The 21015-nt window shown below is 42.3% G+C and overlaps 1 protein-coding gene across 1 annotated transcript in view; it reads left to right on the top strand.

Moving 5' to 3' along the window:
* Window positions 1-461: 461 nt before the first annotated feature.
* The window catches only part of CMTM4 (CKLF like MARVEL transmembrane domain containing 4), a 76613-nt gene continuing 56059 nt past the window's right edge, over window positions 462-21015 (top strand). Inside the window, exon 1 of the mRNA XM_073225896.1 lies at window positions 462-963. Coding sequence (XP_073081997.1) covers window positions 778-963 — 186 coding nt within the window. The 5' untranslated portion in view covers window positions 462-777. The remainder of the gene's footprint in view (window positions 964-21015) is intronic.

Raw genomic sequence — 21015 nt, 5'->3', positions numbered from 1 at the left:
CTCACCCCAACTCCCTCACCCTTGCCCCTCTCGGCCCCTGGCCCCAGAACTGGTTTGTTGCAAAGCGCCCTGTGTGGGAGTCCACCTAACACTCTCTGATCAAACACTCCGAGTCAGGCCCACCCAGGGCCATGCACTGCTCTCAGCACGAGGGTCGCACAGCCCATCTTGGTCGTCACCGGAAAGTCCCGGAGCCCACCTGCAGAGGACCCCACTGCCTCCAGAGGAGAAACTGAGGTAGCGCCCTGAGAAATCAACTCCATGTCCCCTAGGTGCCCCTCTACCCTCTTCTCGACCCTTGTTCCTCCCGGTACCCGCGCTCGAAGCAAGACCGCCGAGCGCGGAGCCACGGCGCGGGCCCCCAGCGCGCGCTCAGGTGAGGGGCGGGGCCCGAGAAGACCGCGCCCCGCCCCGCCCCGCTCCGCCCCCCAGGCCCGGCCGCGCGGGCAACCACCCTGCGTCGCCGGAGCAGCGGAGCGCCTCCGAGCGGCTGGCGGGCGGGCGTTTGCTCCGCCCACTCCCGGCCCGCCGCGCCGGTCCCCAGCTCCTTCCCTCTCCGCCCGTTCCCGCCTCCCTTCCTTTCCGCAGCCGAGGCGACGGGAGCCGAGCGCCAGCGGACTGAGCCGCGGCCGCAGCCAGGCGGCGGGCGCTGAGGAGGCGGCGGTGGGGCGGGCCGCGGGCGGTCAGGCGGGAGGCGGCCGCGGCGATGCGGTGGCCGCGCTGAGACCGCCAGCTCCCGGCTCCGGCCGCGCGAGGCGGCCCGGGCCAGGCGGCAGCATGCGGAGCGGCGAGGAGCTGGACGGCTTCGAGGGTGAGGCCTCGAGCACCTCCATGATCTCGGGCGCCAGCAGCCCGTACCAGCCCACCACCGAGCCGGTGAGCCAGCGCCGCGGGCTGGCCGGCCTGCGCTGCGACCTCGACTACCTGCGCAGCGCACTCGGCTGCCTCAAGGTCGCCCAAGTGGTAGGTGCCGGGCGGGGCCCCAGGTGCGGGCGGGCGGCCTAGCCTTCTCTCCCCGCTCCCGCTTCGGGGGCGCAGGCCCGGCCGGTCTCCGCCGCGCACCCGCCTGCCGGGCCAGACCCCTGTTCGTAGCACCCGTTCTCCCTCGTGGGGTCCCCGGGCCGCCCTTCTGTCTCCCCTGGGGGCCCCTGGCCCCATCAGCCCTGCCACCTCAGGTGTGCGTCTCCTACACGAACACCTGCCCCCCTGGGCCTGCCTGTCCACTCCCTCCTTCGCTGTGAGCCTGTTGCATTTTTGGGCTTGGTGGTACGCGCAGCCTGTCACGGGGTCATGCCGTCCCCTGGGTACTGTGGTCATAGCAACTTGTGGCATGTTTTCGGGGCCCGCAAAACCTCCACCGCTCCTGACGGTCCTTGTCTGTCTTTACTCAAAACACTGGGGACTGTGGCTTGTTTTTCCTCCCGGGCATATGGTAGCCGTTCAATAAATGTTTGTTGAATGGAGGCATGTAGTCTAGATGCAGCGGGGCAGCCCAGATCTGCCTGCAAAGTCTCCAGTTTATCCTTAAGAGCTTTTGACTCCTAATCAACCTAGAAGACAAAACCCGCATCCCTGAATCCTCCGCCCCAGCACAGTGGCTGGCATTCCCCAACTGGTACCCAGAGTTAAATCACTCTGGGAGGGCAGCCAGTTTTAGAGGTAAGAGAAACAGAGAACTTTCTGTTGGACTTGTCTGTAGTAGAGCTCCGTTCTCAGAATTCTTATTTTTAGCTTCTAGGGTGTTCAGGGCAGGGGCCTGTCAGCTCTGCCCCTCTTCTGTGGTTTTCTAACAGGCCTGAGTAGTTGCTTGGCTGTTTTGAACAGGGTGCGCTCCATGTCAGAAAAAATATGTGCCGTGATATACCCCCTCACAGATAGGCCTGCCTTTGAGGCTGGGCAGCACAACTTTATAGGCTTTTTAGCCATAGAAGCCATTTGCACAGAGCCGCAATATATGTGCATTTTGTTTTTTTCTAGCATTAGGCTTCTTGTGCTTACTGGAGTACATAGATAAATATTCCTTGGGAATAATATGTGGACGCTCTTTAAATAAAGGTCTCAGTGTTTGTAAATTGCAGAATCATAGACTTGTTTGATTTCTGGATTGGGTGAAGGGCTTATTCTGGAGGGTATTTTTGAAGGTCTTGAAGGAAAGACAAGTGGAGCAGGTTATCCCTCTGTAGGATTTTAAACTGACCTTATCTGGTAAGCTGGAATGTTCTCAGAAATTTGCTGGTTCTGTAGTTAGGCATTGCTGTTAGCAAAGAGGATGGGGTGTGGTGGGGTATAGGTGTAGCTGTTTAAAGAGGTAGCCTGCCTGCCAGTGTTTGATGATAGCACAGATCATCAGAAATGAATATAGAGGAACAGGGCGTGAACTTGGACACAGGTGGTGTAGGGGCCTCATTAAATACCTTGCTTTGCTTATTATGTGGATTTTTGAAAGTAAATAGAACTTGCCACTCAAACGATCTGGTAAAAGAATGGACATCCAGTAGTTTCTATAAAACGTTCATTATCACCTCATTGCTGGAACTTTGTCATGGAAGGCCAGAAATGGAAGCCAGTCACTGATGCGTTTTGGTTAGGGGCCACCTTGCTGTAGTTGTACTACCTCTGCCACCTACCTCTGCCATTGTCTAATCTCTAGAATTTCAACAGCAAGAGGTTGTACATGGGCAAGTGAAGGAAGGGTGCTGCAGAACAGTATAGGAACTTGAAATAGTCTTCCATGTACTTGGCTTCTCAGACTTGATAAAAATAAGGGTTTTTAGGGGGAATCCCCCCTCACAAAACTCCAAGAAATTGGACTCTAAATTTAAACAAGAAGTCATTATGAAGATATTTCTAAGATGTTACAAAGCTCAGGATCCCATCAAGAAATGCGGATAAGTTCTAATTATCACATTGGACCTCATAATTAATTAACTTACTGTTTTTGAGGAAATTTTGATTTTCATCCATTTTAGTTTTTACAGACTCTTTTTTTATGGATAATGGCCAGTTGCAACCTGAAGGTCCTTGCTGCTACAGCTGGGGTCCCTAGAACAGCAGCACTGTCAGCACTTGAGAGCTTGTTAGAAATGCAGACTCAGAGGCTTCATGCCAGACCTTCTGAATCCATCTGCAGTTTAACAAGAATCCTCAGGTGACTCACATGCACATCAGTGTTCGAGACTTACCTTTCTAGATCATTTTAGTGTTAAAGGCTCACACAGGTGCTACCAATTAGTTTTCTATCAGCACCATTAATGGTCAAACTCAAAGCTGAGGTTTTCTGTAAAATGAGCCTATACCTTACTCAAAAGAGTAAGAGAATAAGGTAGTATGTAGAAATTAGTACTAGTTTATTAGGCACTTAGTGTGTAATAAAAGTTAGTAATTGTTGCTAAATATTTTCTGTTTCTTGAGCTTGGTGAAAATGCCACTCCAAAATTATAATTATATATTTGAATTAAAGTTAGTTTACTTTCTAGTGATTTGAAAGTTAAGTTTATATTTTAAATGGATTTTTTTTACAGTAATCTGAAATATGAAAATTAATCAGTGCATTTTCATAGCTTATATATTTGGAATATGAAACTCATATCTATCTCTTGGTTGGGGAGAATGTCTCCTGTGGTATATCAAATAATAAAGATGTACTTTTTATGGAAAAAAGTTGGTTTAAGCTATTGATTTAAATGCCTTCTTCCTTTTTGTGAATGTGGATTGTTGCTTATGGGTTTTTAGCTCCCAGACATCATTTATTGAAATAGTTAAGTTAGACCTTTTGCTTGTTTATTTATTTGTTTGTATGTGTGTTTTTTTCCTGTCAACTGGTTGAAAGCAGAGTTTTGCACCGGGGGTGTAGTGTCTCGGGGAAGGCATACTGTCACATATACCATGACTTAAGGACAGTGTTAGAGGAGGACAGGGCCTGGATTGGATGTAACTTGCTGAGTAACAGACATAATTTAGTGCGTGTTTACTCTGCAGTTGTTGCTCCCATTTTATGGACAAAAAACTTGAAGCGTAGAGGTTGTAACTCATTTAAGGTCACGTGACTAGTGGGCGGTAGTGTGGAATTTGAACCCAGGCAGTCTGGTTTCAGAATGTGCTCTTCACTGCCTTTGAGCTGTTTCATGCAGCAGAGCAGGAGTCTTTGAGGCCTGTGGCATTTTTGTGGTCTTTGGACAACCTGGCAACCTCTTGGGTGACTTCTGTGCCGAGGTGAGACTGACAGGGATTTAGTTCTCAGTGGCTGTTGTGCAGGTGTGCAGCGCCCTTGTGCCCTGCTTGTCACCCAGCAGACCTGCCCACTTCTCTAAATTGCCGAGAGCAGTTATCATTTAGTTCCAAAAAGACCCCTCAGGAAGCCCTTTTGGTTTAGATACTGTTTTTTCTTCTACACAGCAATAGTATATAGCAGTAGTAAAACTCCTTTCGGGTTCTTGGACCCAATTCCAGTATGTGTGTGTTGTGGGTGGGAGGGGGCTTTCCACGCACACCACCAAGCAATTCTTGAACACCAGCAGGGTGTCCACGAACTCAAATCTGACTGTCTATCTGCTTGGAGACAGCAGTAGATTCCTCAGGTTAAGGGCTTCATCCTACAAGACTGCCCTCCACCCCCACTCCAGATGCTGGTCACAAGTCCTAGGCTGCTACCTGTGCTTCTGACCAGAGGACTACAGATTAGAGGTTCCAGCGACCTCCCCCTTAGGTCCAATTAATTTGTTAGAGCAGCTCTCAGAACTCAGGAAGACACTTATATTTACTAGTTTAATAAAGGATACCATAAAGGATACAAGTTAACAGCCAGATGAAGAGATACACAGGGCAAGGTCCCAAATAAAGGAGCTTCTGTCTTCCTGGAGTTTGGGGCCTCCTAGCTCAGTAGCACATGGAAACGTTCTGGTTCCCCAAGTGTAGAGACTCCCTCCAGCAGAGAAACAGGATCCAAGAGAGAAGTACGTTCTCCTGGGTTTTTGTGGGGGCTTCACTGCATAGTCGTGATTAACTATATCATTGGGCATTGGCTGATTCAACCTCCAGCCCCGCCCTTGGGTGGGGTCCAAAGGTCTCATTAGCATGACAAGACAGCCATTTCACCTTTAAGGTTCTGCAGTGCTTTCATTCGTGTGGATGAAGATAAAATGCAGCTGAGAAATGTGTTTGGTCATAATGAATGACCGAATATGTATTTCTTATAATTCATTATATCGCAGATGCGTACTTGCGTCCCCCGATCCCCGACTGACTTTTTGGTATTGCATTGCCATGGCTCAGGACCTTTTATAACAAAGTTGGGTAAGAGATGTTTAAAATCAAATTTTAGGTCTGCTGATCTTGAAATCTCTTAACTGTTTCTAGCCTTGGCATCCGCCATAGTAGAATGTGGGTAGAAATGGCTGAGCATTTTAGGAGTTGTAAGAATGAAGGGGTTAAATCTTGGTGGATGCTTTTTAGGTAACTCAAAGACAACTGTGAGTATTTGCATTTCAAGGTTGAGTAATAACATGTCTTTTATTTGATGGAAATCTTGTCAGTCTTTTATCTCAAGACAGTACAGTCCTCACCTTTCCTGCCCTTTGCGGGATGTGCAGGGGCAGGGTGGGGGCAGGCAGATGGTGGATGGGAGGTGCAGTGGCAGGTTTCACTGCCTTGGAGTCTCACATCTACCTTACAGTGGCTCCTTAAAAAACAGTCTCATTTTCCCCTGGAAAGATTATTGTTATCTTTGTAAGTTGTCTTCTTGGTCAAGGATTTAGAACCAAATTCTAATGGGAAAGCAAAGTTAAAACCACTTTTAAAATTTTATGATAGTTAAAAACAGTAAGGTTATCATCCAGGGACTCAGAAGAATATATAGTTTTTTTGTCTTTTACAAAACCAGACAAATAGAGTTCAAGGAAAGAATACTATAGACCAATCATTCTCACGAACTCAAAAACACAAAAAAGTCCTCAACGAAACACTGGGAAATCAAATCCAGCAATATTATGTAAAAAGGATAGCATACTTTAAGCAATGGTGATTTATCTCAGGAACAAAAGGCTGATTCAGTTTTCCAAAATCAATAGATGAAACCCAATATATGAGCGGCTTAAAGAATAAAAAACACATGGTTATGTCAATGGATGCAGAAAAAAACATTTGACAAATTCAGCATTCATTCATGATAAATGCTGCCAGCAAACTGAGAAGGGAATTTCCTCAACCCCCAAAAAGGGGCATCTAGCGAACAGCTAACACTGTACTTAGTATTGAAAGAATGAATGGTTTCCCTCTAAGGTGGGGATCAAAGCAGTGACCACCTCTCTCACCACTGATATTCAGCATCATATTCCAAGTGCTAGTCATGCAAGAAAAATAAATAGAAGGCATACAGATTGGAAAGAAAGAACTGTCCGTGTTCACAGATGGCATGATTGTTTATGTAGACAGTCCCAAGGGAATCTATAAAAAAGCTCCTAGGACTAACAAGTGAGTTAGGACTCATAAATTAGCAAGTTTGCAAGATGCAAGGTCAACATACAAAATCAATTATGTATCTGTATCCCAGCAATGAATCATTGGAAACGGAAATTAAGAAACAACTGTTAATTATAATAGCTATGAAAACAATGGAATTATTAGGTATAAACCTAATAAAACATGTACAAGATCTGCATACTGAATACTACAAACACTGAAGAAGTTAAAGACAACCCAAGTAAGTAGACACACATACGACGTTCATGGAACGTAAGACTCAACATAGTTACAATATCAGTTCTTCACAAATTGATTTGTATAATCCCAAAATTCCAGCAAGATTTTTTAGATAAGGGACAAACTGATTCTAAACTTTGTTTGGAAAGTTAGCCTGGCAAAGAGATGGCAGAGGTTGGTGGAAGAGTGTTTGTGACAGAGGGAACAGCATAACATGAAGTCGCCTTCATTTAGGGGTGTGTGTATGTGTGTGTTGGGGGAGGATGGGATGGGGATAATAGGTTCCAAGAGTATGAACTTTGGGTTCTGAAAGTGTGGACTTTATTTCTAGTCACCATGAGACTTTGGGCTAGTTGTTTGATCATGTCAGGACACAAGCAGGTCTCACTTGTAAATTGGGGCTGATTTATCTATCAACCCAGATGAGGCCTCAATACAGAGTCTTTAGCAAAGTGTCTTACAAAGTCATACAAACTTGGCCCTATGGAATGTCTCTGGAATGATACAATTTGGGAATTGGGGTGTCTGAGGCCCAGGTGGGAGACTTAGTTTCCATTGTGTGCCTTTTCATACATTTTGAATTGTATACCACATGTAAATATCTTCTATTCAAAAATTACTAAAATGTTAGCAGTTATTAGCTCCGTCTTAGTATACATTAGCCTTAAAGCTAGTATACTGGCTGTAATCTTTAATTGGCCTTTTATTACTTTCCTTACTTTGTAAATTGGAGACCCTTGGGGAGAACGATTTAGGTCATACAGACCTCTTGAAACTTGAGGCTTAAAAATGTTTTCAATACATTTTCCTGTAAAAAACAAGCCTTCTACAAAAAGCAGGTGCTTAATTTATTTTGCTAATGGCAAAATTTCTTCCATTTGAAAGGAATTTACCCATATTTTATTAGTTAAAACATTGGGGATTTAATGTACTATAGCATGGTAACTATAGTTAATACTATATTATATATTTGAAAGTTAAGAGAGTAAATCTTGAAAGTTGTCATCAGAAGAGAACTAACTGTGTGGTGATGGATATTAACTAGACTTATTGTTATCATTTCACAATATGTACAAATATGTACACCTGAAATTAATATATTATTAGTTATATATTATGTATGTTATATAATACAATGTTAGTCAATTATATCTCAGTATGTTATATAATACAATGTTAGTCAGTTATATCCCAATAAAAATTTTAGCATTAAAAGAAATGAGGGGAGAAAAGTCTTAGTATGACAGATACAAATACAAAGATCTTTGGAACTGTTTTTTTTCAAAGGCTGCCTGAGATCATGGTTTCTAATTTTTTTGCTATTTAGAAGAATGCTTCAGTAAATGTCCTGTGTTTTTCTTTTTTTTTTTTTGAGTTGTTATTTTTTGTTGAATTTCAAGGAGTTCTTTTACTAGATCAAAGGGCAATACCATTACATTTCTGAATATTTAAAAGCTTATGGACTTGGTCAGCATTTGTTTCTGTAACATACCTGAAAATTTCAGTGTATTCCAAGTCTCCAGTGTGCTCACACACAAGTACTTATTATTAGGGAATGGTGAGCTCAGTAAGACTTTCTGGCCCCTCCTGGGTCCCAGGGTCAAATTAATTTATTCTTGACAGCCCTGGAAGACCTCTGTTTTTGATTAGAAAGCAAGGGGAGCCTTTCTAATTCTGGAGTGTATGTGCCCTGCCAAGTCCACGATGCTCTCCCATCTAGTGGAATGGTTGCCTGCCTGGGTGCTCAAGAAAGGCATATTTCCAGCTTCAGTCTGGTTCTGGGTATACTAAGCTACGGTGTATATGTGACACCCCTTTAAAGGACGAGGTCTGTATGGTAGCCGAGTCTGATTATTTCTCATGATGGTCCTGTTAGCTCTCTGAGCTGTTGAAGTTACCTGGAAATGCCAGCATTCTGGCTTTCAACACACAGCTGCTGTCACTGCCTCTTTATCTTTATTCTTGGAAGTAGCCTTCACATCCTTTTGTAGAATGATGTCAGATTTCTTTGGAAAATCAAGTTGTTAGAGAATAGAGCAGCAAAGGCCTGTGACTGATCCCAGATCCTAAATTTTCCCAGACAGCCCCCGTTTCCTTATACTGCTCATCAAACCATGTATAAGTGCATCTTAAGTTTTAAAAAGTATTTTACTTTAAATTATAAAATATTCCAAGCATTGAAATTGCAGTGATTCATGTAACAAGTGCCTACCTACTGACAGTGTGTCCTGATATTTTTGTTTGGAAAATGAGACTCTTCCTCAGAGACAGGCCATGTGTGCAAGAGATGAGCTGGGATTTGAATTCATTAGTAAGGTGGGACTTTCAGAGGACCCAGAAGGAGGAAGAATAGACTGGGAGAGGTAGAGAATAAGGACAAGGCACCCCTGGCCAAAGGGGTGGCCTCTGCATCTTGTGTGGTGGTGAGGAGCAAAGGAGCCAGTTTAAACTTCCAAAGGCTCAGTTGAAAATGGTCCAGGGCTTGGAGCAGGCTTACCGCTGGCTGCAGAAGGGACAGCTGAGTGGAAAGGTACAAAATTCAGATGACACCTCCTTCGGGGAGAAAATCTTACTTTTTTAGTATTTGGAAAGTATCTTATTTTTAAGCAGTTAAACTTCTTGATGGGCAGGATCTTTGTGTGAAAAATTCTCACTTAAAAGGGGGCCTAGCACTCATCTCAACACCTCTCGTGTGTGGCCTTGTCTCCACACATAAAGTGGTGGGTCTGTTGCTGGTTTCCAGAGGGGAATTGAGAGACTGAGAGGCTGGGTACTAATTGTATTTCACAAAGTCTAATATAAAGGCATTAAACAGAATAAGTCTGGTTTCTTTTTTGACTGGAAATTTGTGGTACTGGTTATGTCATGTTGATCAGAAGCTTTATCACGTTGAGTAGCATATTCCTGTTTCACCTCAGAGTCTTTGCACTTGAGGTTTATTCCTCCATACCCCGTTCCCCACCCTTCCTAAAAATATCACTTAGCTCTGTTCTTCAGAACTACTGTTCTTCTGTTCTGCTCCAAAGAGACCTTCCCTGGCCACCCTACCTAAAGTTGGGCACTCACTTGTCTCCACTCCTTATTGCCCTCACCCTACTTTATTTTTCTTCATAGTATTTACCACCCGACTAGAATGTCAACTCCTTGAGAGCAGGGGCAGTGTGTGTTCAGTTCCCTGCTGTATCTCCCGGCACAGAGTGAGCCACTGAAGAAGCAGCTGACTACAAGATCTGTTTTTACAAAAGAGAGGGGAAAGAATGCATTATTACTTAAAGTAGTTTGTAAGGTCAGATTATCTGAATACATGGGATCTGCAAGGGAGAAATAACATTTATAAATAAACTTCTGGAGTCTGTTCTAAGTGGAAAATATTGGGGAGAAAGTATGGACATAAAATGCCATTGTAATTCTTTTTCTTTAACTGTGAGTTTTAAGAGAATCTACTGCTACTGGGAAACAGAAGCTTTTGCTTAGGAGACAGATTTTTGTCAAAGTTGGGGAAACCAGAAGAGGCTTTGCCAAGCTTTTTGCTTAGGAAAGTGTAAAATGAAAACCATGGATTCTGTAATTATTATTGAAGTTGTCTGCTTTCTGATTAACACGTTGGGAGAGAGGGTTGCTCAGAATCTGCCACGCCAGTATCCTTTGAGAACCCTCAGAGTAGGCACTTAACTGTATAAAGAGAAAAGTTGGGATGGAGGCTGAGGGTCCAAGTGGTTGTTTTTATAAAACTCTCTGATTAAAATAAAAGAACTGCCGTTCCAAGGGGCCTGAGAAAGGAGGTCTTGATCTTCTGGAGGCTGGAGAGTGCTGTAGGAAATACTATAGTCTGGAACATTTCAAATGACTGGTTAAATTTAGGAATTAAACAGGTTAATATGTACTTAAGTTGTTCAGAATTGAATCAAATGTGGATAGTTTTGGATGGTTTCTCTCCTGCCACTACAATTCGATGACTGGCGCACTGGAAGCCTTCATTTTTGTGGTTTCCCGTTTATTCCAGCACGGCTATGAAAAACAGTTTAAGGCTAAAAGACTTTTGTGCCAATGAAAAAAACAAAACAAACAAACCTCAGGAACAATGGCTCTTCCAGATGTAGTAGCTTCCATAGCTTGCCTCCTTTCTCAATCCTCTTTGTTCCAAACCCTATATATGTATATAATTTGAGATTAAGAGTTGGCTAAATAACCTTAGAATTAAATCAGCATCAGTAGCTAGATGTTGGTGAAAGTTTGAACATGTTCTCTCCCTTTAAAAAAATCTATACTTTTTATGTGTGTGAATGCCTCGGCTGGGTGCTGTTAGACATACATAAATAGGACAGAAAAAATCCCTGCCTCCAAGAGGCTCACAGTCCACTTGAGGGTGAGGGTTTGGCATGGGGTGAAGAAAGTACACAGATTGTTCTTATTAGCAGAGCCAAGTGCTTTAACAGAGTCTGGGGACACTGGGCTTGGCAAGGAAGACCCTGTGGGAAACGGGCACATTTACTTGTTGAGTGTCGAATGGGCAGTGCCTGGCATGAGGTGTGGTGTGACCTGGGGAGAAGGAATATATTAGGAGCTGGGAGGAGTCAAGGGCAAGTCCAGGAAAGGGGATGGCTAAGGAGGTGAACCAGGTGTGTATGGTTCATCAGGCAAAGGTATGGAGGTGAGGAGGAATGGGGGAATGAGGGCAAACCCAGGTAGGAAAGCACTAATGAATTCAGATTTTCTTAAAAGAGATAGGAATCAGTTAAAGCTGAGGCTGTTGAGCACTTATAATGTGGCTAGTACAAATCGAGATGTGCATAAGTATTAAATAGGTGCGAGATTTTGAACCTGTGATAGAAAAGTAAAATACCTCAATTTTTTATATTGGTTACAATGTTGAAATAATATTTTAGATCTCCTGGGATAAATAAAATATACTACTAAAATTAATTTCAACTGTTTTTAAACTATGGCTGTTAGAAAATTAGAATTACTTCTGTGCTTGGATATTTCTGTTAGGTATTGCAGTGTTAGAGGGTGTGAGAAATGGCTTTAAGAAGGATGAGATAATAGCATCAAGGCCTGGTAAGAGACTGAGTAATTCAGGTGAGAAACAAAGACCCTACTGATCTTTCAGTAATGGGGTTGGAAAGGACATGACAAATGGGAGTTAAGAGGAGGCAAATTATGTTTTATTATATTCTTTGTTTCTATTTTACATTACCTTAAATTAATTTCTCAGTCAAAAAAAATACTGAAGCTAACTTTATTGTGCATTTACTATGTGCCAGACTGCTTAAGTGTGTTTTACATGTGTTATCTCATTTAATGCTCAGAGCAATCCTATGAGGCAGAAAGTTTACAGATGAAGAAACAGAGGCTTATTGAGGTCAAAACTCATTCAGGGTCCCCACAGCTGGTAAGTGGGAAGTTGTGCAAGGAGCTTGCAGAGACCACACCTGGAACCCCACTTTGTGTGTGCTTTTGCATCCATTAGGTCAATTACGAGTACTGTTCCAACATCACTTTCCTTTCCATCCTGCAAGTATTTAGTGTACTTCTATTTCCCCTCTTCTGTGGCACTGCTCCTGGTGTGTCTGTCAGCCTTGAATGCCTTTCTGGTTCCTAATTTTTGCACAAAAGATGGGTCACATCTGTCCGAGTCCAGAGAGGTAATGGTTTCATTATAAAGGGAGGCCCCTCAGCCTTCTTTTCTGGCTCCTTGGATTATCAGTGACATTTAAGAATTGCTAAGATCAGAGCCAGTGAAAGTCATGAGGAAGCTGGAGACAGTGTTTGCTGGTGGAGGAGGGATAGAGGGATAGAGATCGAGGCTTGATTATCCTCCCATTTTTGTGAGCCAGCAGACTTCAAAGTATTTGGGGTGGGAAGAATTATTGACCTCTGGAATCTTTTTTCCCCTCAGAGTAGCTCTACAGAATATCGGCACCCATTTGAGCTTTACCTTGCTTATGGGTGTTAAAGGACAAATTTTAAAAGATAAAATCATGACTCTCATACAAATATAAAAGATTTTATTAGTGAGAGAACCAGTAAGATGTTTCAGCCTATTCAAAGGAAAATTCAAAGAACAGTAGGCTATTAATAGGTATGTTTTGAGAGAGTCAAATACATGTGGATTTTTCGACTGTGTGGGGATTGACGCCCCTTACCCCTGCATTGTTCGACTTTATGACAAATCAAGTCTTTGCCTGTAATATTCTGTTTATAGTGCAGATATTTAACCAGCCTAGGCAAATTGCCCAAGTGAAAGTACTGTGATGGACAGCTGACTTGGGAGCCTCAAAGTTTGGATTTTAACAAAACCCTGAGGTTGGTAGGTTAAAGTTGCCTTTTAGCTCCTTGATTTCTCTGATAATAAATTAGATCAGGATAATTTACCAGCAAAATTGGCCTATATTCTTTTAGAGTGTGGTTTTGGAGCTGGAACTAAGGAAAAGACCCCTACCTGTGAGAAGAATACCTTCACGTGGTTGTTTGCAGGTCCAGAAGTGTGTGATGGTGGAGGTGGTGATGAGGTTACCAGTATTGTGGTGCTCAAAGGTGAATTTGGAGACACTGCATGCCTCACCTTCACTAGGTGCTGCCTCACCTTCAGTAGAAGGTGCTTTGGAAAAGCTGCAGCTGTTGGTCTGGGACTTTGAGGGCCTGGGGGCTGCCACCAAGCCAGTTAGAGAATAAAGCCCACAAAAATGACCAATTGCCACGTTGAGGGAAGCCTGGGGGAGCCTAGTAGGGCCAGTAGTTTGTGGAGCCTTTTCTCTGTGTCTAGCGCCACAGAGTTGTGTAGGAGACTGGTAGATTTTTTTTTTTAATGTACTATAAAAACCTACCATATGTCTCAGACCAGATCAGTATAAATGAAAACAAAGTTTAAAGAATTAGAAAAAAAGTCTACCCATTTATAACAGTAAATTTCTTAACACTTTGTACACAGATCATTAAGACCTACCAAGTACAGTGATTTAGCCAGATCGACTCAACAATGTTACAGGAGAAAGAAAGTCCCCAACATCGTGCTCTGAATTTCTGATGTCCAAAGCTACAGTTGGGCAGGTTATACACTGCACAGTGGGTGTAGCAGAGAAGGCAAGTGAGGCTGACATCCAGCCTCCCTGCTCCGCTTGGCAAGGCACATGCCCTGGGCTGGGCAGCATCCACTGGGAGTTGACTATTCCCAATTCATCAGCCCAGAGGGGGTGCCATATTTAATTTGTGCTCCTTTTGTCAAGCCAAGCTCCCATCCAGACTGAAATCTGTTTCTGACTAGCACAAAGGTGTGTACGGAGCAGCTTATGTCTTCTTTACTTAATTGGGAAACTTATTTTAGAGAGATGGCTTAGCTATGATAGGATAGGAGAGTATATTTTAAAATAAGACCAAATAAAACAAAAATACAAGCTTCAAATGCAATTTTCCAATACAGTATTTTAAATAGACTTGTTTTGAGTTAATAAGCATGTGCAGGGCCTTAGAGCATTTTATGTGGTTCTCTGAGGCATGTAGATGATGATGTATTCAGTATCGCATGACTGAATGAACGAATACAGAGAAGATGCTGACTCATTTCTATAGGAGCTCCCATGTTGTGGAAATTAAAAACTTTGAATCTCAGTACCTAAATTATCATTAGGACATCTTTGAAACAACTGATAATGTGTGATGTGTAGTAGAGTTGGTACAGATAACCTGGTCCAGCTTCTGCTGTGGGAGTTCCTGTCTGGGTGTGTGCACTGAGGGACCTTTGTGCAAGGCCGGGCCTTTCCCTGCAGTGTTGGTCAGCTCTGAGTTGCCAGGAACAGCACATGGCTTCCTTTGGTTTTTCTGCAGAACCAGGTAAGCCAGGCCTTGGAGGAAACTTGGGAGGACCAAGAAGTGGTCTCATGAATCTCGGGGGTTTTACTTGAGTCAGCGCTTCATTCAGCGGGACTCAGTTTTTCTTTCTGGCTGCCTGGTCCAGCCCACAAAGGGCCCATGACCTCCCTTCACAGACTGAACTGTGACCTAATCACATCTGAAAGAGGAGTGGCCTCTGTCCAGCTCCTCATTCTAACCTGAGGCCAGCCGGGTGCTCCATCCTCTGCCAGCTGGGCCTGTTATGGAGGGGGATCTGTCCCTCAGGCTTGTCTGGCAGGGTCTTATGAGCACTGACTGCCTTGGTCTGAGACCTTGGGGGCAAAACTGGTTGAGGGGGTTGCCCAGGGACCATGGCCCCCCCAGTGGAGCGCAGCATATGGTATTGTGTCTGTCTCAGGTGGCCAAGGACCTGAAAGACTCCCAGGAGCGAGTCTGGTCCAGGTCCCAGGTGGAGGCTGAAAACCATGACAAAGGAAGGTAGTTACTGGCTGAGGAAACACTTTTAAAGTAGGTAGATTTCAAGGAGAAGTATGTTAAAAGCATTGCTGTCTGACTTGTTTGCAGTGGGAAACGTAATCTCTTGCTGTAAAGAATGTGATATTAATTAAGAGGCCCTGTGGAATAAACCACATTTCACTGTTAAGTAGCTGCACAAAAGTACAGGACAACATTCAGACTCTGTGGTGTGTACACTTTGGTATTTTCTGTAAATGATAGCAAAACCCAAAAAGCAACTCTTAAAAGGTCAGAGGAATCATAAAAGAATGCTCAGCCAAGTTGCAGGTGTTTTTTCTGATAGAGATATATTTGTACGTGTTATCAATATATTCTGATAGGTTATTTAATTTATTTAAGTAACTATGTTTTAAATGTGTTCATTCCAGGTCTGTCTGCTGTCTAACACTAACTTGCTGACAGTTGTTAATTTCAGAGAGTGTCCAGTTGGCCTGATTACCACTGTCTCTATTTGGGTGGAGCTTTCCCAGCCAGGACAAATTAGACGTACCTGGTCAGCCCATGGGCTGTCTGCCCTTAGGTGCGCACTCGCCTTGTGCTCTCAGGTGCCTGGCATGACACCCCTGTGCAAGGAAGAATGTGGGGTTGCTTCTCTTGGGTGGGAAATGCTAGGCAGAGGAGAGAGATGGAATAGTTAGTGCTCAGAGGCAGCAGTGAGCACACTGATCTTTTCCTTTGAAACTACTGTTACTCTCTTCCATCACAAGCCTTTGCTTCAGCTCTGCCCTTTCCCTCCCACCTCTTCCAAACCTCCTGGTCTCCCCCTAGATCACTCGCCTGCTTCGTCTGTGTCGGGATCCATCCTGCCTCTTCATCACTCACAGGCCTCCTTCCATCGGAACACCTTTGCTGCTTGCCTGATTCCTTCCCTACTCTTTACTCAGAGATGCAGAGAGAGTACCACTTCTCTTGTGAAGTCTTCCATATTTCTATTAATTCTCCAGCCACACATCTGGTAAAGCGTCTTTTGGGAATTGCTACTATGTGAGGGTTTACAAAGCTCTTTTATGTCAAGGAGTGCACAGTCTAAGTCATACATAAATTGATCTATAATTTAAATATCACATTTTTAACTTCAATGTTATTTTCCAAAATAGAAAACTTATTTTCGGATCATAAAAATATTTGTGTCTGTTGTTCCAAAAAAAATCAGACTGGGGGAAAAGGAAGAAGAAAGTCAGCAGTATTCTCATCAGCTGGAGAGAACTTGCATTAACAGGTATATGTTATTTTGGACTTTGTTCCTGTATGTGCACACTTGTACAAATGGGGTCTTGTGCATGTTTTTCTATAACTTGCTTTTGGCTATGGCACAGAGTGTTTCTTTGGAGTTATAAACGTAGATTCACATTATTAAGAACTTTTCATGGAAATACAGTGTACATTCAGAAAAGTACACATGTCTTAAGTATACAGCTGTTGTCTGAGCATTATGCTTCATCATGCTGTAGACTGGTTGGTCCTATCCAGTAGACTCTGTCTTGCTTTTTTGGTTGCCCTTTTGGAAATTGATCTGTTTCTTTCTTTAGGTTATTTTTGTTTCATGACTGAGTGGCAAAATTGAAGGCTTTTATTCTCTATTTTGAATCTGGAAAAACAGCACTTAAAAGCTAGTTACAGTTTGTCATGTCATGGTTTTGAATTAAGCCAACAAGAAAAAAAATCTGCTAAGGGAGAACACACTGTTTTGTTTCTAAGAGCATAAGAAACTGACAAGTTTGAGCTATGGAGGTCTGGGCTCATGTCAAAGATGTTGTTGGTCTCCATGTAGTCTATTTTTGTTAAAATATGGTAAAATTGACTTTTTTTGGTGTACAGTTCTATGAGTTTTATCACATATTTACATTCATGTAACCACAACCACAGTTAGGATACAGAACAGTTCATCAACCCACAAAACTTGCTCATTCTCTTTTGTCATACCCAGTCCTTGATAATCACTCAGCTGCTTTCCGTCACTATAGTTTTATCTTTTCCAGAATGTCATATAAATGGAATCAGAGTACGGAGACTTTTGAGACTTGTCTTTCAGCTAGTATAATGCATTTGAAATTCATTCATGCTGTGTTTTTTTTTTTTTTTTTGAGAGGGCATCTCTCATATTTATTGATCAAATGGTTGTTAACAGTTAACAATAAAATTCTGTACAGGGGACTCAATGCACAATCATTAATCCACCCCAAGTCTAATTCTCATCAGTCTCGGATCTTCTGAAGCACAACGAACAACTTCTTACATGGTGTATAAGTTCTTACATGGTGAACAGTACAAGGGCAGTCACAGAAACTTTCAGTTTTGATCACACATTATGAACTATAAACAATCAGGTCAAATATGAATATTTGTTTGATTTTTATACTTGATTTATATGTGAATCCCACATTTATCCCTTATTATTATTATTATTATTATTTTTAATAAAATGCTAAAGTCGTAGGTAGACACAAGATAAAGGTAGAAAACATAGTTTAGTGCTGTAAGAAAGCAAATGTAGATGATCAGGTGTGTGCCTATAAGCTAAGTATTAATCCAAGCTAGACAAGGGCAACAAAACTTCCATGGATGCAGAAGATTTCTCTCAAAACAGGGGGGGTGAGGTTCTAAGCCTCACCTCTGTTGATCCCCAATTTCTCACCTGATGGCCCCCCTGCGACTGTGCCTGTCTTAGGTTGTTCCTCCCTTGAGGAATCTTACCCATCTCTGGCTAGCCAGTCATCTTCCGGGGCCAGACAGGGAAACGTAAAGTTGGTAAGTGAGAGAGAAGCAATATTGTTTGAAGAGGTTAGCTTTTTACTTCTTTGCAGATTTATGCCCTGTGGGTTTTATGCCCAGCATTTGTCTTGAGGTATCTTTACCACTTGGAGGAATTATGATACTCGGTAAATTCGATATGAGGCACGAATTCTATTTAAGGGTTGTAATTAGGAAGGAAGAAAAAAAGCTATAGAAGTAGCAGATGGAAGAAAACATGGGAAGATTGGTTATTTCTTTGAACATATCTTCTTGTAGAGTAACTTAAGCATGTATAGGTTTTAAACTACTAATTAAATTGCACACACATTAACGTAATAGGAATACAGTTACATAACCAAAGCAGACCTACAATTACCAGGCAACTCCAGTGAAACCAAGAAAACCAGTTAGGCACCCTAAGCATTTGTGAAAACTTATCTGTGATATGATGGATATTGTCTAACTGAATTTGAATAGTTTGAGAAAAATCAGACAATTTAAAACAACCCGTTCTTGGGAACTGTTCACCTCCCATATGTTCTTTTAACAGTAGATAGTCTGTAGTCTCAAGATTTTGGAGCACTGCAACTTGCACTTCTCCTAATTCTTGGTTGAGTTCCAACAGTATAGATCTAGTCAAATTTGTTATTTTACTGTATGCACAGGCCAGCTTAGATAACTCCTTCTTCATTCCAATGGCAATTCCAGGAACCAGTGGGATGAATGCAGCTATGACTGCAACAGTGCCAGGGTCTTTGTTGACGTTTTTTGAAGAACATCTTCTGGAATGACTCTTCCAGAGTATGTTCATGTTGGAACTTCTTCTTCATATCGTATCTTAGTTTGTTTTCTGGGTAGCCAAATTAGGCTTTGATCCTCTGTATAAACACAAACAGACCCTTTGCACATACTTTGATATGCCCTTTACCATTGTGAAGAACTTATTAGAGATCACCACAAAGGAACTGCTTTTTTTTTTTTTTAAGAGAAAGGAATATTATCAGAAAAATGTACTTCCATAGCTGATCATCTGACACCCTTTAAATGATCAGAATTAAGGATATTTAAAGCATGCATTAATTGTTGATTTACAGTTAGTTTTATCCTATCAGGGAGTAATCCCCCTTTATTTCTTTTTTTTTTTTTGCTTTTTTTGTTATCGTTAATCTACAATTACATGAAGAATATTATATTTACTAGGCTCTCCCCTATACCACATCCCCCCTATAAACCCCTTTACAGTCACTGTCCATCAGCATAGCAAAATGCTGTAGAATCACTACTTGTCTTCTCTGTTGTACAGCCCTCCCCTTTCTCCCTCCCCCCCCTTTATGCATGCTAATCTTAAACCCCCTTTGTCTTCCCCCCTTATCCCTCCCTACCCACCCATCCTCCCCAGTCCCTTTCCCTTTGGTAACTGTTAGTCCCTTCTTGGGTTCTGTGATTCTGCTGCTGTTTTGTTCCTTCAGTTTTTCCTTTGTTCTTATACTCCACAGATGAGTGATATCATTTGGTATTTCTCTTTCTCCACTTGGCTTATTTCACTGAGCATAACACCCTCTAGCTCCATCCATGTTGTTGCAAATGGTAGGATTTGTTTTCTTCTTATGGCTGAGTAATATTCCATTGTGTATATGTACCACATCTTCTTTATCCAATCATCTACTGATGGACACTTAGATTGCTTCCAATTCTTGGCTATTGTAAATAGTGCTGCGATAAACATAGGGGTGCATCTGTCTTTTTCAAACTTGAGTGCTGCGTTTTTAGGGTAAATTCCTAGGAGTGGAATTCCTGGGTCAAATGGTAAATTTATTTTGAGCATTTTGATGAACCTCCATACTGCTTTCCACAATGGTTGAACTAATTTACATTCCCACCAGCAGTGTAGGAGGGTTCCCCTTTCTCCATAGCCTTGCCAACATTTGTTGTTGTTTGTCTTTTGGATGGTAGCCATCCTTACTGGTGTGAGGTGATATCTCATTGTAGTTTTAATTTGCATTTCTCTGATAATTAGCAATGTGGAACATCTTTTCATGTGTCTGTTGGCCATCTGTATTTCTTTTCTGGAGAACTGTCTGTTCAGTTCCTCTGCCCATTTTTTAAGGGGATTGTTTGTTTTTTGTTTGTTGAGGTGGGTGAGCTCGGGACGTCAAGCCTTCATCAGATCTGTCATTTTCAAATATATTCTCCTATACTGTAGGGTTCCTTTTTGTTCTATTGATGGTGTCTTTTGCTGTACAGAAGCTTTTCAGCTTAATATAGTCCCACTTGTTCATTTTTGCTGTTGTTTCCCTTGCCCGGGGAGATATGTTCAAGAAGAGGTCACTCATGTTTATGTCTAAAAGGTTTTTGGCTATGTTTTTTTCTAAGAGTTTTATGGTTTCATGACTTACATTCAGGTTTTTGATCCATTTTGAGTTTACCTTTGTATATGGGGTTAGACAATGGTCCAGTTTCATTCTCCCACATGTAGCTGTCCAGCCTTGCCAGCACCATCTGTTGAAGAGGCTGTCATTTTGCCATTGTATGTCCATGGCTCCTTTATCAAATATTAATTGACCATATATGTTTGGGTTAATGTCTGGAGTCTCTAATCTGTTACACTGGTCTGTGGCTCTGTTCTTGTGCCAGTACCAAATTGTCTTGATTATTATGGCTTTGTAGTAGAGCTTAAAGTTGGGGAGTGAGATCCCCCCTACTTTATTCTTCTTTCTCAGGATTGCTTTGGCTATTCGTGGTCTTTGGTGTTTCCATATGAATTTTTGAATTATTTTTTCCAGTTCACTGAAGAATGTTGCTGGTAATTTGATAGGGATTGCATCAAATCTGTATATTGCTTTGGGCAGAATGGCCATTTTGACGATATTAATTCTTCCTAGCCATGAGCATGGGATAAGTTTCCATTTGTTAGTGTCCCCTTTAATTTCTCTTAAGAGTGACTTGTAGTTTTCAGGGTGTAGGTCTTTCACTTCTTTGGTTAGGTTTATTCCTAGGTATTTTATTCTTTTTGATCCAGTTGTGTCATTCATGCTGTGTTTTATCAGTAGTTTTCATTATTTTTTATTTCTGAGGTATGATACCACAGTTTCTATATTCATTTCCTGTTGAAGGATATTTGTGTTGTTTACAATTTTTGGTGATTATGAATAGAGCTGCTATAAACATTTCATATACTGTTTCTGTGTGAATATAGGTTTTTATTTCACTGGGGTTAAT

The sequence above is a fragment of the Manis javanica genome, chromosome 17 (assembly GCF_040802235.1).
Source record: "Manis javanica isolate MJ-LG chromosome 17, MJ_LKY, whole genome shotgun sequence".
In the NCBI taxonomy this organism is placed as follows: Eukaryota; Metazoa; Chordata; class Mammalia; order Pholidota; family Manidae; genus Manis; species Manis javanica.
The sequence above is the reverse complement of the archived record's forward strand: the minus strand, read 5'-3'. Positions and strand labels throughout refer to the sequence as shown.